Source organism: Eulemur rufifrons, chromosome 3, assembly GCF_041146395.1.
Source record: "Eulemur rufifrons isolate Redbay chromosome 3, OSU_ERuf_1, whole genome shotgun sequence".
Lineage (NCBI taxonomy): Eukaryota > Metazoa > Chordata > Mammalia > Primates > Lemuridae > Eulemur > Eulemur rufifrons.
In genome coordinates this window covers 4,902,258-4,920,589 of record NC_090985.1, presented here as the reverse complement: position 1 = coordinate 4,920,589, position 18,332 = coordinate 4,902,258, and the positions used below count along the sequence as shown (strand labels likewise).

General features: G+C 45.0%; 1 protein-coding gene across 4 annotated transcripts in view; it reads left to right on the top strand.

The window, feature by feature from the left end:
• The window catches only part of ALPK3 (alpha kinase 3), a 53,087-nt gene that overhangs the window by 25,811 nt on the left and 8,944 nt on the right, over positions 1–18,332 (top strand). For all 4 annotated transcript variants that reach the window (XM_069466579.1, XM_069466577.1, XM_069466578.1 and 1 more), the window contains 4 exons: positions 13,214–15,338; positions 16,026–16,173; positions 16,575–16,702; positions 17,401–17,436. In XM_069466579.1, the coding sequence (XP_069322680.1) occupies positions 13,214–15,338; positions 16,026–16,173; positions 16,575–16,702; positions 17,401–17,436 (2,437 nt within the window). The remainder of the gene's footprint in view (positions 1–13,213; positions 15,339–16,025; positions 16,174–16,574; positions 16,703–17,400; positions 17,437–18,332) is intronic.

The following is an 18,332-nucleotide window of genomic DNA, read 5'->3' as shown; positions in this document are numbered from 1 at the left end:
CTGCAGCTCCTGCAGAAACTTTGTATGGTTTCTGTTTTATTCTTTTAAACTTTAAAAAATTGTAAGATGAATCATACATGTGAAAAATGTACATATATTTTTAAGCTGTACCTTTCTAGTGGATGAATTTGATCATTTTTTCGCATTCTCGTCCTACCAAATATTTCTGGAAAAAAGTTATTTTTTCTGATTATAAAAGAAACAAATGGTCCTAGTAGAAATATGGAGGAAACTCTGAAAATTTGAAGGAGAAAGTAAAAATTCACCTACACTCTATCATCCAGAGGTAACCATTACCCAAGTGTTGATGAGACATCTTGGTGTATCTACCAATCTTTTTTATGTGCATGTTTAGTTTGTTTTTATTATTTTAAAAATTTAATTTGTACTGTTACTCAATTCAGTTTTATGTCCTGTTTTCTGTACTTCTCATTATTTCATGAGTATTTCCCCATGGTTTCTAGGAATTCTTTGAAAAACTTTATTTTAATGGCTACATAAGATGCCATAGTATTATTTTAATGATGTTTTCCATAGTATTTATGATTTCCTTCCCTGTTCTTTTTTTTTTTTACCTGAAAAGCTGCTAGTTTTGACCCTTCCCTATTCTAAATTAAATATTAATCTGTATTTTTTCTAATTTTTATTGTTTGAATGCTTTCATTTGACTTTTAATTTAATCTGGAATTAATTTGTGTATATAATACAGCATCAGTCTCTGGCTTGATTTTTGACTAATAAATGGGTAATTTTCCCCAACATGATTTGTGGACAATTCAGCCCTTATCTATTACTTTGTCATTCTTTCTTTATAAACTAATTCTTATACATACTAGAGCCTAGTTTAGTTCCTACATATTCATATATTATAATTTATTAATCTATTGATTCTTACAAGATAATCTTGTTTTAATTTTTATAGCTTTGATTTCTGGCAGGGCAAGTTCTTCTCTTACACTGCTTTTAAAATTTTTCTTAGCATTATTTATTCCTCTGGGAAAACTTTAGAATCGTTGTTTGAAATTCTCTAAACTCCCAGATATCATTTTTTTCTTTTTACTTTATATCTTTATGTTCACCATTTTTTAAAACTACATTTTAAACAAGTGATGAATTATTCATTTTTAAATTATTTATTTATTTTCTTTTTGCGACAGAGTCTCACTCTGTTGACCGGCCTAGTTCCATGGCATCATCATAGCTCACAGCAACCTCAAACTCCTGGGCTCAAGCAATCCTCCCCGCTTGGCCTCCCAGAGTGCTAGGATTACAGAAGTGAGCCCCCACACCTGGCCATGATGAATTATTTTTAACAAGATCATAAAGTCTCTTATATCCTTTCATGGATAACTAAAGGCAGAGTTGCATTTTGAATGCTTTTTTATTAATAGTAAAACTTGCTGTGTATATATATATATATATATATATTTTAAACAGCTTTATTGAGGTATAATTCATGTACCATAAAATTCAGTTATTTTAATTCAATGTAGGTAATTCAGAGTTGCAGAACCATCTTCACAATCCAGTTTTAGAATATTTCCATCACCCCAGAAAGACCCCTGTTTCCTTTAGCTGTCGATCTCTGCTCCCATCCCTAGACCCAGACAACCACTAATCTGCTTTCTGTCTCTATGCTATTGGTATTTTGATTGGGATTGCATGAAGCATAAGAACTAATATGGAAAAACCAATATCTTAATACTTAGCTTCCTCATTTGGGAGCATGGTATTTATTTCTACCATTCAAATCCTTTTTCTTATCTCTTTTTAAGTTCTGTTGTTGTCTTCATATAGGCTCAGCATGTCTCTTGTTAGGGTTGGGTATTTGGAGAGTCTCTGCTTCTGGGATATGATGCCAGTACTCCCTTACTCTGTCTTGATTTTCTTTCCTGGGAATAAGGGGTAACTCTGGAAGCTTGAGTTAGGCTTGGGTATGAATGAGGAACAGATGCTAGAGCTGGGGCCTCTTGGCTTGTTAAGAATGTCCAGCTATCCTCCCCTCCAGCCCAGCCATGCTGTTCAGACAGCACTTTCCCTGGCAGAAGCAATCTTGCCTAAAGGTACCTGATATGTGGAAACTGGCCCTCAGTGCCCTCAAAGGTTGCTTTTTAGATCCTAACCTGGGATCTTTTCTGAAACTGCCTCAGATCTCTGGAGCTGAGGTATGGGAGTGTAGGGACATGGTAGAATGCCCCGTCTGCCCAAATCCTCAGAGTGGACACTGCAGGTGTGGGAGAGCTCTACTGAATGCTGTGGGACCTAAGAGTGTGTCTCCTTGAGAAACCCCGTAGGTCCTGAGGATGATCACCCCAAGATGTGGGAACTCCACTGTCACAATAATGGCTCCTTGGTTTTCAGGTAACACATGAGTATAAGTATCTTCTGAGAGCTGTTGAATGGAGTGAGGATCGAGGGGAGATGTGATCCTTGCCTTGAGGCATCATCTACTGAATTGAGAGGAACATTCTCACACAAGACAATGAATGATAACCGCAGTGGACTTCCAGAGAGGGGGAATGGTATGGTGTGGAGTCACCTAGATGCCTCTCTGGAAGGTATCTAGGAAGAGGCTAGACTGCTTGGAACATGTATAGGATTTATTACTGGAAATGCCATATTAGAAAAATATGAATATAATTTTTTTAAATATGGAAGGATGCCCATAATATTCCCAGATAGAAAGAAATTAGATATGTGAAACAGAAGGAAAGACATTCTGGGAAGGATGAATAGCATGACGCAAAGGTAAGGTGGTAGGCTAGACAGGGAGTATAAAACCAGCCTGTCCTAACTTTAATGCCTAAGTGCATCAAAAGCTTCTCAACACTTTGTCTTGTGTTTTGCTCTGGTTTGTTTAGCATCAGTTGTGACATTATCTAGGGTCAGGGGTGAGACAGAAAGGGGAGAGAACTAACATTTATGCAATTTCAGCTTCTAGTATAGTGCTGGGTTAGATAGTTCAGATGAACTTTGCTACTGAGAACAACTATAAAAGCTGGGCAAAATATAAAATATCAGCTTGCAGGCATTGGAGAGATAACAAAGTGAAGAATCACTAGGCCGGAATTTGAGAGGAGATGGAAATCCAGATGGTGGGTCCAGCATTTGGCATGGCTTTTGTCCTGGGGGTGTTTGCCATGCCAGAAGAGGAGACTGAGAGACTGAGTATTTTAGATAGTCTCATGAGACTAAGGAGACAAAAACTAGAGTCCGTGGTCTCAAGATCAGAAGCCTTTGTAAACCCCCAGGGCTTTGGAGTGGGACCCTGAAGGTTTGCACCCTAAGAGTAAGGGGAACCAGAAGTAAATTCCTCTCATAGATATTGATGAGCTCTGAGTCATCTGGGTGACTAAGAAATATCTCAATCCCTGAAATTAGATTAAGGTGATTCAAGATACCTAGTGCCCCAAGGCACCTGGCAAAAGCAAACAAAAATTACATCTGGGCCGGGCGCGGTGGCTCACGCCTGTAATCCTAGCACTCTGGGAGGCCGAGGCGGGTGGATCACTCGAGGTCAGGAGTTCGAGACCAGCCCGAGAAAGAGTGAGACCCTGTCTCTACTAAAAATAGAAAGAAATTATCTGGCCAACTAAAACATATATATACAAAAAATTAGCCGGGCATGGTGGCGCATGCCTGTAGTCCCAGCTACTCGGGAGGCTGAGGCAGGAGGATGGCTTGAGCCCAGGAGTTTGAGGTTGCTGTGAGCTAGGCTGACGCCATGGCACTTACTCTAGCCCGGGCAACAAAGCGAGACTCTGTCTCAAAAAAAAAAAAAAAAAAAAAATTATATCTGAAGGATGACAGCATCATCTTAAGCCTCAAACTATTTTTAAAAATTATTTCAAATATAATATTTGGCACAAAATGAAGATAAGCAGACACACAGAAGAAAACATGAAAAAGAACTAGCAAAAACAACAGACTATGGAAGTTAGCCATAGGGTTCAAACTTTTGGAATTATCAGACATGAACTGTAAAGCTAAAACTATACTTTCTATATTAAGGAAGGTAAAAAGACAAGATTGCAAATTTCAGCAAGGAACTAGAAAGCATAAAAAGTGGCAAAGACTTGAAAATGAACCAGTTAGAATTCCAGAACTGAAAAATACAATAACTAATATTAAGTCAGTTATTATGGTTATGGCAGTTTCAGTTCTGGATGAGATGGGTAAATATACTCCATCCTGTATCTCCCATTGATTGTAGCTAAAAGTTTAGCCAAAATATATGGTACAGCTATTTGAAAACATTGAAAAGCAAATAGTAGCAGACAGACTGGGGAAGATCGCAATTCAAAGTACCACTAACCAGCAATGTTTAACTTTATTTTTTCCTTCTGGTACTTCCTAGTCTGTTCTTAATGCAGTCTGAAACCCAGAAATAAGCATCAACATGGACAGAGAGAGCTACAGCAGAAGCCCTCTAGATCAGTCTTGAGGAATGGGAAGAGGATCTCTTGGTAGTGACAATGGTAACAGCAGAGGCCACAGTGCCCAAAACTTTGAGAGAAGAGAATCTTCCCCTCTATTCAGAGGAGCTGTGATCCTAAGAGAGTGGGATGAACCCCCATTGCCTTTTTTTCCTTCTGTCTCTTGGGTCTTTTCCTTAGTCCAGAGCACAGGCTCATGTGTGAAGGTATGTGGCAAAGAGGGGTAAATGAAGCCTCAGCTCTCTGACCAGAGGACTGAAAAAGGGAGCCCTGGGGACCTAGAAAGTACTGCGGAGATCATGGAGGGGACAAGCTTAGAAAAACGACCTCTGAGCATCATTTAATGGCCTCTAAGTTTATAAACTCTTTATAAATTTCTGTGCTCATTCCCAAGCTGTTCATGCATGGATCTGATTCTCAGCAGCATATCAAAAACTTTGAGAATGAAACTAACAGACCACCATCCAAGTCCCAGACTAGCCACTGGGTGGCACACACAGAGGGCAGATCCAAATAGCACTAGAAAGTCTTTGAAAATGGAACTGACATTGAAACTACAATCTCAGAGGGCTGAATGGAACTTGCAGCCTGAACACAGCCAAGTAGATTGCCTGCTAAGAGAAAAATGTTAATATTCTCCATGGGATTTAAACAAGAAACAGAGTCTCAAAATATTCAAAATGTCCAGGATACAGTAAAAGTTACTTGGCATATTAAAAATCAAGAAAATCTCAACTTGCATGAGAAAGACAATCAAAGAACACCAATGCCAAGATGACATAGATGTTAGAATTATCTGACTGTAAAGCAGTTGCTATAAAAATGTGACGGGGGTGAACACTCCAGAAAAGAATGGAAAGATAGAAAGTATCAGCAAAGAAAAAAGATATAAAGGAGAACCAAATGTAATTTTTGAACTGAAAAATACAATAACTAAATGAAAAACTCACTGGTTGGGCATAGCAGCAGAATCATAGATGACAGGGAAAAGTCAGTGACTTTGAGGTTAGTTCAATAGAAATAATTCAATCTGAACAACAGAGAGGGAGAAAAAAGATCAGAAAAAGAAATGAACAGAGTTTTAGGGACCTATGGTGCGATATCAAAAAAGTCTAACATTTGCATCATTGGATAACCAAAAGGAGAGGAGAAAGTGTGTGATGCAAAAAACAAAACCAAAAAAACCAAAAACCCAACAACAACAACTAAAGAAATAATAGCTGAAAATTTCCCAAATTTGGCAAAAGTCACAAACTTATGGATCAAGAAGTTCAGCAAACTCCAAACAGGTTAAGCCCACAGAATTCCACACCCAGAAACATCATAATCAAACTGTTGAAAAGTAAAGACAATGAAAAACTCTTGAAAGTAGCCAGAGAAAAATAATGCATTATTTACACGGGTACAATGATTTGAGTGACTGCAGACTCCACCCAAAACAATGGAGGCCAAAAGGAAGTGGAACAACATTTTTTATTAATAAATGCTAAAGGAAAGAATGTTCAACCTATAATTCTACATTTGACAAAAATATATTTAAGTATTTAAGGTGAAGTAAAGACATTCTCAGATAAAGGTAAAACGAAGAGAAGACATTGTCAACAGACCTGTTCTAAAAGAATTGTGTAAGTAAAATTTTCAGACAAAAGGGAAATTATACCAGAAGGAAACTTGCGGCATAAAGAATGAAGGAAGAGCTATGGAAATGGTAAATATCTAGGTAAATAGAAGAGATTATTGTTTTCCTCTTGATTTTTTCTTTTTTTTTTTTTTTGAAACAGCGTCTCATTCTGTTGCCCCAAGTAGAGTGAAGTGGTATCATCATGGCTCACAGCAACCTCAAACTCCTGGACTGAAGTTATCCTCCTGCCTCAGCCTCACCAGTAACAGGGACTATAGGTGTGGACCATGATGCCCATCTAATATTTCCATTTTTTAGTAGAGATGGGGTCTTGCTCCTGCTCAGGCTGGTCTCGAACTCCTGAGCTCAAGCGATCCTCCTTCCTCAGCCTCCCCACATGCTAGGATTACAGACGTGAGCCAATTTCTTTAAAATATGTTTGAGGGTAAAAAGTAAAAAATATAATATTGTGTGTTGGAGATTTTAATGTATGTAGATGCAATACATAACAAAAGTAAAACATAAAGGAAGAGAGGCTATATTGTGGTGAGAGGCTATATTGTGGTGAGATTACTATGTGTAATTTGAAGTGGTAAAATATTGACTTTAAGTAGACTGTGGAAAGTTAAGAATGTATACTGTAAGCCCCAGAACGACGATGAAAATACTATAAAAGAGATATAGTAAAAACCACAAAATGTAAATTAAAGAGGAATACTAAAAGTTGTTCATATAATCTAAAAGAAGGCAGGGATGGGGAAACAGAGGAAGGAGAAACAGAGGGAACAAATAATAAAATTATTGACCTAAATCCAAAAATATAAATAATTATATTAAATTCAAATGGTCTAAACATACCAATAAAATACAGAGATTGTGAGACTGCATTAAAAAACTTTCCCAACTCTATGCTGTCAACAAGAAATTCACTTAAAATATAATGATATAGGTAGGTTAAAAGTGAATGATAGAAAAATATATACTAATACCATGCAAACACTAATCAAATGAAAGCTGGAATGGTCATATTAATATTAATATCAGACAAAATAGACTTCAGAGCAAAGAAAATTACTAGGGAAAAATAGTGAATTACTTAATGGTGAAAGGGTGGATTCAAGAAAACATAACAATGAAAAATGTATGTGTACCTAACAACATAGCTTCCAAATACAGGAAGCAAAACCTGGCAGAAGTGAAAGGAGAAACAGACAAAACAACAATTATAGTAATCAACAGACCTAATATGGAAAACCAGTAAGGATATAAGAGAACTGAACAGTACTATCAACCAACTATATCTAATAGACACTTACAGAATATGCTGTGTCACAACAGAATTCTCATTATTTTCAAGTGCATATAAAACATTCACCAAAATAGAATCATATCTTGGTCATAAAACAAATCTTAACAAATGTAAATCATACAAAATATGTTCTCTGACAGAAATGAAATTAAACTAGAAATCAATGATAGAGAATAGAAAAATCTCCAAACACTTTTAAATTAACGAACATACTTTCATGGGTCAAAAAGGAAGTCTTAAGAGCACTTGGAAAACATTTTGAATTGAATGAAAGTAAAGATACAACATATCTAAATTTTGGATACTGCTACATAAGTGCCTTGAGGAAAATTTATAGCATTAAATGTTTATATTAGGAAAGAAGGCTAGGTGTGGTGGCTCATGCCTGAAATCCCAGCTCTCTGGGAAGCCAAGAGAGGAGGACCACTTGAGACCAGGAGTTCAAGACCAGCCCGGGCAACATAATGAGACCTCATCTCTACAAAAAATTTAAAAATTAGCTAGGCATGGTAGCACACACTGTAGTCCCAGCTACTTGGGAGACTGAGCGGGTAGGATCACTTGAGACAAGAAGGTCAAGATTACAGTGAGCTATGATTGTGCCACTGCACTCCAGCCTGGGTGACAGAGAGAGACCCTGTCTCTAATTTTAAAAAAAGAAAAGGAAAGAATAAGGGTCTGAAATCAATAATCTAAGCTTCCACCTTAGGAAACTGGAAAAGGAAGAGCAAAATAAACCCAGAGCAAACAGAAAGAAGGAAATAAAGAACAGAAAACAAAGAAATTAAAAACTGAAAAACTATGGAGCAAATAAATTAAGCCCAAAGCTGGTTGTTTGAGAAGATCAGTAATATTTGATAAACCTTTAGCAAGACTCACAAAGAAAAAAAAAGAGAAAGACACAAAATACCAGTGTTAAGAATGAAAGAGGCCGTGGGAGCATTATAAGGTTAATAAAGGACTACTCTGAAAAACTGCATGTAAATCCAGCAGCTTAAATGAAACAGACCAATTCTTTCAGAATTAAACTACCAAAACTCATGAAAAATGTAATAGATAACTTAAATAATCTTATAACTCTTAAAGAAATTGAATTTGTAGTCGAAAATCTTCCAAAAAAGAAACCTTCAGGGCCAGATGGTTTCATTGGGGAATTCTACCAAACATTTAAAGACGGTGAAGCCTCAGTATCAGCCCTGGGTCTGGGCTTCAGGGAAGAGAGATTCCGGTTCCTTGATACCACCCTGCCCCATCCTTGGTAAGCTCCTGGCTTTGTTGCCTACCCCCCAAAACCAGCACCCTAGGGCCATGCCCCCTTACGGGGTTATGAGCCATTCTGCTTTTTGTTCAGTTGTTCACTCCTCTGAACCTCCTATGTGCTTGGGTCCATGAAGGATGCAAAGTGAGTCTGCTTGGGTCCTTCCTATCTGAGAATTTACGGGGGAAAAGGGAAAGACAGGCCGGCAAATTAAACCTAGTAATGTGCTTTGTAGTGAAAAAGCTTATGTAGAACCAGCTAGGTTCACTCTGCTTACATAATTTTTCTTTTCTTTCTTTCTTTTTTTTTTTTAATTTCCTGATTGAGTCAAACAATTTTTATTTTTAAGAAACACATGACATTCCTTCTCATGTCTTTACCCACTTCCAGATGTAGATGTACACACACACACTGTAATGTTTAGAGGGGTCAGCCCTTGTAGAAGTATACAGAAAGCATTCAGTCGTCCACCATGTGTTTATTGGTCTCCAACTCCTGGGCTTGTGCTGGGCACTCATCAGAGGGAAGAGTTCACAGATTAGCACGTGGCACGTGCGTGGAACACAGAACTGCCACACAGAATGAGGGCAGCGTGATGGAATTAGGTGCCTTTGCTATGGGGGCGCAGGGTGAGGGGCCATAACATTTTGGGGCGTGGAGAGAACTCAGGAAGTCTGTACAGAAGAAAGGAAACTTGAGTGAGGCCTTCAAGGGTGAGGAGGAGTCCTGCAGGTGGGCAAGGAAAAGGGTGAGAATGTCCTGCAGAGAAAAGCACGCGGAGGCGGTACAAATAACACAGGTGTCGGCACAGTTAAATTAGTGTTGGGTAGAGGGACCCAAGAGATGACCCTGGGGAGAGAGATCAGGGACCCTTGCTGAAGGATGGGCCGTTTGTTTACATTTACAAATGTGTGTGTACCTGTGTATTTTCCATACAAAGGCTGTGTTTTGTACTTTCTATTCTTCACCTTGATTGCTTATTTGGGTATTTATTTCTACTATGAATGTACGTAATTCATTGAATCAGTCCTGTATTGGAGGAATTTAGGTAATTCTAGCCTTTTGCTGTTATAAACCGTGCTGCAGTGAATATCCTTGTATACAAACAAGTCCGTCTGCACATGAAGACATATCTGTAGGATAAATTGCTAGGAATGGAATCGTTGGGTCAAAGAGTGTAAGTATGTTTAATTTTAGTACATAACACCAAATTGCTGTCCTCAGAAGCTGTGCCTGTGCCTGTGAGTCCGGCCAACAGCGTACTATATTCCCTCCTTATCCATGGGGGCCTTTCCCAGACCCCTAGTGGAGGCCTGAAGCTGTGGATAGTACCAAACCCTACAAATACTACTTTTTCCCTATACATACATACCTACGATAAAGTATAATATAGAAATTAGGCACAGTAAGAGATTAACAGTAATAAAATAGAAGATCCACACAAGAAACTGAAATGGCAGAAAAGAAGGAAAATAAATATTTAAAATTTTAAAAATTAATAAATTAATAAAAAATAACAATATGCCAGCATCACTACCCTTGTGCTTTGGGGCCATTATTAAGTAAAATAAGCGATACTTGAACACAAGCACTGTGATACCTCAGCAGTTCATCTGACGACCGAGATGGCTACTAAATGACCAACAGGGCAGGTGGTGTCTGCAGTATGGATATTGTGGACAGAGGGGTGATTCACGTCCCGGTGGGACGGTGTGAGATTCCATCATGCTACTCAGAACAGCACAAAATTTAAAACTTATCAATTATTTCTGGAATTTTCCATTGAATATTTTCGGACCAAGGTTGATTGTGGGTAACTGAAACCACGGAAAGTGAAACCATGAGTAAGAGGGGACTACTATGTAATTAAACTTTTTGCTCTTTTAGGCTAGGGCTTTTAGGCTTTATCCCGTAAGCAATGGTAAGCCATTGAGAGGTTTTTGGGCAGGGGATGTACCATCAGATTTGTACTTTGGAGAGATCACTTGGGCTGCAGTGAGGATGAGAGTTTAGCAGAGGCAAAGACTGGAGTCATGGTTACCAATTATGAGGCTTTACAGCAGCCCAGACAAGACAGAATTGTTGGCATCTTAGATTAGGTAGTTGGCAGTGGAGACAGAAGGAAATGGATATTGGGCTTAAGGAAGTAGATTCAGTAGAACTACGGACTGATCCCGCTGCGGGGAGAGTGAGGAGGAGTGAGGGCAGCTTTACTCAGGAAGTTCTGTTTTCAGGAGTCTCAACAGTAGGAGGCTGTGTGCGAAGTCCGCACTTCCTTTGCAAATTTATAGATCTACGTCTATATTAATACTTTCTAATCCTAGAATATCAGAAGGTAAAAGAAGCTTCTAGTATGTCACTAATTGCTGTTTGTTGGCTCCAGGCCATTTTCATCTGTTAGTATCTGGTTGTCGGAGAAGGTGGAAGAGCATTTTTGTTTAAATTCTTCAGTCGGACTTACTCCTGATAGTCACCGAACTCTTTAATTTCCCTGTATCCATACCATTCATTCAAAATTCCATATTCAGTAAAGTAGCTTCAAATCCTACACTTAATTTGTATGTATTTTAATTGGATATGTTTTATTTTATTTTATTTTTTTGAGGAAAAGGAAAGAGAAGTTTATTAATTTGCTGGCAGATGAGGAGGGCGGCAGACTAGCATCTCAAAAGACCACAATCCTCCAATTACGTATATTTTAAAGTCTTTCATTATGTGGTCTGATTGCTTTGATTTTGTGTGTGGTTCTGATATTTTAAAATGTTTGCATGTAGTAATTTAATTTATAATTTGAATTTGACACATTGCCATCAATTATTTTATTCATTCTCTGTTATTTTTTACAAAGAGCAACAGTAAAGTGTTCCTACTTCCTCCCACCCTTCCCCCATTCATCTTCTCTTTCATATCAGCCTAAAGTTTTATTTCTAGGTGAATATCTTTGTGTAGTTACATAGCCTATATTTTTGTCACTTGGCTTTTCAGCTTTGAGTTAATGTCTTTGGTTCCTGGACAGGTGGTGACATAATCAAGGCACTTATTCCACTTGTCATTCTCTTCCTTCTTTCACTCTGTGCTAGTTGCGAGGTCTCTGTAGCATCAGGGCATGTCACACGGACATTCTGATTTGCCGCTCTACACCCCACCTGGCTTTAGTCTTGGTTCTGCTGTTCTATGTCAATATTAATATTTAATATATGCTAATACAGTATTATAAGTGAAATGTATTTAGTGCTTACCATCAATTCTTTCTCTGTGGTTTCCTCAATCATCTTTTTGTTGACTGAAGTTTGTCCTCTGGGCGTTTCCTCAAGCAGAGCTCATGGGAACAATAATCCTTTCCGAGATCTGTCCTCCCCGTCCCCTCCCCACAATGTGTTCCGCTTGATTTCTACCCAGCCCCCCTCCCCCCCACCCCTGCTCCGCCCCGCAGCTCGTGTGGTATTTGCCTGTCTGTAGGCTTATCACCTCCAGGGGAGTCCTTCATCTATGGTGCTAATAATTGTGTTTTTGTTGGCATATTCTGAGACCTGCTGAGCTGCTTCACGGTTTATGTCCACCCCCTGTAGCTTTTGTTTCTCCTCCGCCTCCCAGTGCCTGCATTCCTACAGCCCTTATCCTTTTGTTTATTTGTATCTTTAGACTGTGGTTTTATTTTCACTAACAATGGAGTTTGCTCTGTTTATTTCTTGTTTACTTTGTTGGTTTTGATGATATCCAGGAGGAAAAGAGGCAAATTACTGTCTTATGCCACCATAATTAAACAGGAAGTCTTTTACAATAACTATATTTAAATGGGTGGCATTGCAGTATAATCTTAATAGCAAAGAACATGGGATTTGGAGCTAGACACACCTGGTTCCTAATCTAAACTCTGTCACTTACTTACTACCTGATAGTGGACAAATCACATCCCTTCTCAGCATTATCTCTGGGGTGGGGATGAGAATGCACAGTTGTGAGGAGTGTGGTGATGTGTGTAGTATGTAGGAGCCGAGCATGGTGCTTTGCAAACAGTAGCTAGTGCTTTGCAAACAGTAGCTATTCAGAAGGGTAACATTACAGCGTTTCACTGATTTCTCGGCATAGGTGCCGTTCATAAGTTCATTAACCCTCCCTGTTGGGACGGCATCATGTCATCACCACTTGCTCAGTGTTACTGGTGGATGCTGTCATTGAGGCCATTACTGGGAGACCCTTTGGCACTCTCCCACTTCACCCATATTTCTGTCTGGGGCCGCGAGAGAAGGACAGAGTGACTACTCTGGGAGCCCTGGGCAGCACTGTCGTCCAAGGGCAGGGGTGAGGGGTAGGATAGCACAAGAGCAGGGCCTTTCAGGAAAGGCGGATTTCTTCAGGAAGAGGTGGAAAAGGCTGGAGCTGGGCCTGGATGCTGGATATTCCCTAGTCCAGCTTCTGGATCAGAGATTAGGGTGGGTGGCACAGGGATCTGGGACTATGTCCTATGTCTGCCTCCCCAGCCCCACCAGGATTCCCATCAGAGCAGTTCTGGGTGAGGTCAGAGGAGGTTGGAAAGAGCTTCTAGTGTACATGCAGTGAAGTCTTTGCTTTTGTCCATGTGTTCTCAGGTCCTGGAGTCCCAGGCAGCCATGGCTCTGACCGTGTCTGCCAGCAGCAGCTCTGATGTGGCCTCTGTTGGCTGTAGCACCTCCAGAAGTCAAGGTGCCATTGAACGTATGGATGTGGAAACCCAGGAGGATGGGAGACCGTCTGCCGACCAGGGGACTGGAGGCAAGAAGGACGTGCAGGCAGATGGGAAGATGCAAGCGGACGGGAGGACCCGTGGAGACAGAGCACAGGCAACTCAGGGGACACAGGCAGACAGCAAGGCACAGGTGGATGTCGTGACACAAGAGAGTGAGAGGCCACAGTCAGACAGGAGTTCACAGAAGGATGCGGTGATACAGGGAAGGGTGGAGACACAGGTAGAAAGGACACAGGCAGGTGAGAAGATGCAGGAAGACCGGAAGGCACAGGCAGATGAGAGGACACAGGAAGACAGAAGGGGACAGGAAGGAAAGGGGACACAGTCAGAGGGGAGTGTACCCACCGCCACCAAAGGCCAGCTGGAGCAGGAGGCCGTGACCAGCCCCAGCCCACCGGCCACAGCCCCCGAACTCCCACCTTCAGAGGGTCCTACATCTCCTCAGATTATTGAGAGTTTTACACAGACCCCAGAAGCATCCTATGTCCCCGAAAAACCTGCTTTCATGCTCAGATCTGAGAAAGCAGCAGCCACAGCCTCCAGGAACCCTGAGGGTCCCCTGTCAAAGAACCTTGTGCTCCCAGCACAGCTGCCTCCCAAGGGGAGCCTGGAGCAGGTGGGAGGAGAGAGATGTCAAGGGCCAGGGCCGTCAGGGCCAGTCAAGGCCAAGCTGGAGGACAGCGTGTTCCAGCGCTCCACGGGGGAACAGCCAGGGGAGGCTCCGTGCGTGGATCTGGGTGGCTGTCCTCCAGCTGACCTGCGCCAGGAGGCTCCCACTATGCCCTCTCTTCCCGGGACTGGCCTGACCCATAGCCCCAAGGAGGGGCTGCGCAGTGCCCCGACTTCTCAGCACATGAGCACAGCTGCCTTCCTGCCTTCTGGGGACCAGGCCTTGCTGAGTTCTACCCCCATACCGCACTTGGGGCCAGGGACCCTCACCCAGAGTCACCCGTCAGAAACCATGGCCTCCAGCAACGAGGGGGCCTGCGCCATGGCACCAGATGTGGAGGGGAGGACCCCAGGCCCCCGGAGCTGTGACCCCGGCCTCATAGATTCCCTGAAGAACTACTTGCTTCTGCTGCTGAAGCTATCCAGCACAGAGACAAGTGGAGCAGGGGCAGAGTCCCAGGCGGGGGCTGCCACTGGAGGTCTGGAGCCCCCGTCCACTCTGGTCCCCACCGTGGAAGTGGCTGGGCTGAGTCCCCGGACATCGAGGCGCATCCTGGAGCGTGTGGAGAACAACCACCTGGTGCAGAGCGCGCAGAGCCTGCTGCTGAGCCCCTGCACCTCCCGCCGCCTCACCGGCCTCCTGGACCGTGAGGTGCAGGCTGGCCGCCAGGCCCTGGCTGCTGGCCGGGGCTCCCAGGGCCCTGGGCTCAGCCCTCTCACTGTCCCCGCCATCGTGGTAGGTGAGGCGGGCCCTGGGCTGGCCTCAGAAGACGAGGGAGAGGTTTCCCTTGAGGGGCCTGGCCTCCTGGGCGCCTCCCAGGAGAGCAGCATGGGTGGGCCGCTGGGGGAGGTGAGAGGGCAGGCAGCCCCTGGGCAGGGCCTGCTCTCGGCAGAGGCCAGAGCCCAGGAACGCTCTCAAGAGGACGAGGTCCCAGCGGAGGCTCTGACAGGTCTCCCTGCAGCCACACCTGAGGAACTGGCACTAGGGGCACGGAGGAAGAGATTCCTCCCTAAGGTCAGAGCAGCAGGAGATGGGGAGGTGACCAGGCCTGAAGAAAGGGAGAGTCCTACGGTTTCCCCCCGGGGCCCCAGGAAAAGCCTGGCGCCTGGGTCCCCGGGGACTCCGGGGCGGGAGAGATGCTCCCCTACCCAAGGCAGAAAGGCGGGCATGCTGGAGGTGCCACGGGCAGAGGAGGAGCTGGCAGCAGCAGACCTGGGCTCCAGCCCCAAGGCCGGGGGTCTGGACACAGAGCTGGCCCCGGAGGAAGGCAAGCAGGAAGCTCTGGCCAAGCCCAGGACAGCCAAAGACCTGCTGAAAGGTGAGCCGTGGGGAGGGGGTATGGCTTCACGGGGAGGGCTGCCGAGAGGCCACTAACAGCACCACCCCACCAGGATGACACATCCCTCCTAGGGGTTTATAAATGACCTCTGTAGCGGTATTTTTATCTCACAGCCTTTGGAATCCGAAAGACCTAGTTCTTGTGTTGGTTCCGCCACTCCGTACAATGGGGATAAAAGGACCACCCTGGGACGTTGAGAGGCTGAATGGGATGGAATAAATCAAGTACTCAGCACAGGGCCTTGCGGCAGTAGCATTCGAGCTCTGTCATCATCGCCACAAAACCCCTCTTCGCAGACTTGTCCCGCGATTACAGTCGGGGAGACGGAGCCACATGCAGGTTCCTGGAGTTAGGGGCCTGGAATACAAACGGAAGTTCCCGTCTTGCCAGCGGTCTGTGTCCTCAGCTGTGAGCCCCTCCGGCCTGGGCTTGGGGGCGTAGCCGCTTCTTTCTAGCCGAGATGTGTACTGTGGGGTCCGGCGGGAGCCTGAGGTGCGGGTGGGAGGCGGCTGAGGACTATGACGTGGAGGGTTTGTGTGGACACTTGAATCCTGTTTCCTCGCAGCGTCTTCCGCCACGGACACCCAGGGAGGCAGGGCTGTGGCCAGAGAGGGCACAGGATGGAAGGGCCGTGGTTTCTCCCTCTTGACTTGGCCCTGCTCTCAGCCCCACAGGTGATCCGGAAGATTCGAGTGGAGCAGTTTCCTGATGCCTCGGGTAGTCTGAAGCTCTGGTGCCAGTTTTTCAACATTCTTAGTGACTCAGTCTTGACATGGGCCAAGGATCAGCGCCCAGTGGGCGAGGTGGGCAGGAGGTAAGCCCCCCGATACCACCTCCGCCTCACCCGGCTCCCTAATTAAGTGTCGATGTTGGGCATTTTCCTAGCACTTTGAATCTGTCGCCCCATTTAATCCTCATAATAGCCCTATGAGGGAGATTCTATTATTCCCATAGTAGAGATGAGAAAATTGAGGTTCAGAGGTCTTTAAGCCACTCGCCCAAAGTCACACAGCTAGTAAGTGACAGGACTGCAAACCACACCTGCATGATCCAGGACCAGCTCTTGACCATGGAATTTCGCTGCCTCCCCGGAGCTCTCGAAGCCTGGATTCACAGCAGCCAGTTGGAGTGGGGTCTAAGGACCCCTAGGACCGCCGTCTGGGCCTGTCTGTGACTCGGTGATGGCTTTCACAGAAGGGTCTCTGCTTTCTGCAGCGCAGGGGATGAGGGCCCGGCGGCCTTGGCCATCGTGCAGGCATCCCCCGTAGACTGTGGCGTGTATCGATGTACCATCCACAACGAGCACGGCTCGGCCTCCACCGACTTCTGCCTCAGCCCTGAGGGTGAGTGTGCCCCGCGGCCTGGTCTCCGCCTGGCCTGGCTCAGCCCTGAGGGTGAGTGTGCCCTGCGGCCTGGGTCTCCGCCTGGCCTGGCTCAGCCCTGAGGGTGAGTGTGCCCCGCGGCCTGGTCTCCGCCTGGCCTGGCTCAGCCCTGAGGGTGAGTGTGCCCCGCGGCCTGGTCTCCGCCTGGCCTGGCTCAGCCCTGAGGGAGAGGGTGCCCCGCGGCCTGGTCTCCGCCTGGCCTGGCTCAGCCCTGAGGGTGAGTGTGCCCCGCGGCCTGGGTCTCCGCCTGGCCTGGCTCAGCCCTGAGGGTGAGTGTGCCCCGCGGCCTGGTCTCCGCCTGGCCTGGCTCAGCCCTGAGGGAGAGGGTGCCCCGCGGCCTGGGTCTCCGCCTGGCCTGGCTCAGCCCTGAGGGAGAGGGTGCCCCGCGGCCTGGGTCTCCGCCTGGCCTGGCTCAGCCCTGAGGGTGAGTGTGCCCTGTGGCCTAGGTCTCCGCCTGGCCTGGCTCAGCCCTGAGGGTGAGTGTGCCCCGCGGCCTGGGTCTCCACCTGGCCTGGCTCAGCCCTGAGGGAGAGTGTGCCCCGCGGCCTGGGTCTCCGCCTGGCCTGGCTCCCGGCGGGGAGGCAGCAGCACCTGTGCAGGAGGCACTCGCCCTGGGCACGTCCGCCTGAGGCAGCTTTCTTTTCTTTTTCTCCACATAGTGTTGTCAGGATTCATCTCCAGAGAAGAAGGTGAAGGTACAGTGCCCCGCTGGGGGAGGAGGGGTGGGCCTTCATCCCTCCCTGTCACCTGCAGGGAGGACCTTCTTTCAGGGCTTGGAATCTGGTCCAGATCCACACACTGCCTCCCTTTGCCTCCTAGTTCAGGCTATGGCTTAGGGAGGACGATGGAGGATGCTATTTTCAGAAGATTGTGGGGGAAGAAGTGGCTGCGGGGCGGGCAGGCGTTGCACAAGGAGTCATTCCAGCCTTGTGCCCTTTGCCCACATCAGATTCCTTGATCAAGGGCAGGACTGGCCACCAGGGCACATCTTCTCCTGCCAGCTCCTACCCAGAGTTTGTCACAGTGGTCTGTGGACTCGTGCATTAGATTCACACAGTTTCTGGGCCCTACTGCAGACGTCCTTAATATCTAGGAAGGACCTAGGAACATTGGATTGTCAGCAGGCTCCCTGGTGACTGTGAAATAGCCAAAAAGTTTGATAAGCATTTTAAGGACTCAGATATTAGGGGAAGAGTCTATCCTGCTCCTGGAAGAGACATGCTAAAGGCTTGGGACTTTGAAGGCAGCCGATGATGAAAAGATTTTTAAAGCTTCATTTGCTAATTAATGCATCAATTCCTTCATTCATTCACTCATTCATCCAACTAGTGTCTTTTGTTATCAAATAATGTAATCAATATCAAATATAACCTCACAGCTAAAAACTTAGTAATAATTTTTTAGTATCACCAAACATCCAGTCATATTGCCCCAGTTGTCTCATAACTGGATTTATTTGAATCAGGAACCACTCATTGCTTTTGGCTGATACCGCCCAGGTCTCTCTGAACATGTAACAGTTTCTCCTACTTCATCTCTTTTCTCTCCTTGCCATTAATTTGTCAAAGTCACTTGACATGTAGAATTTCTT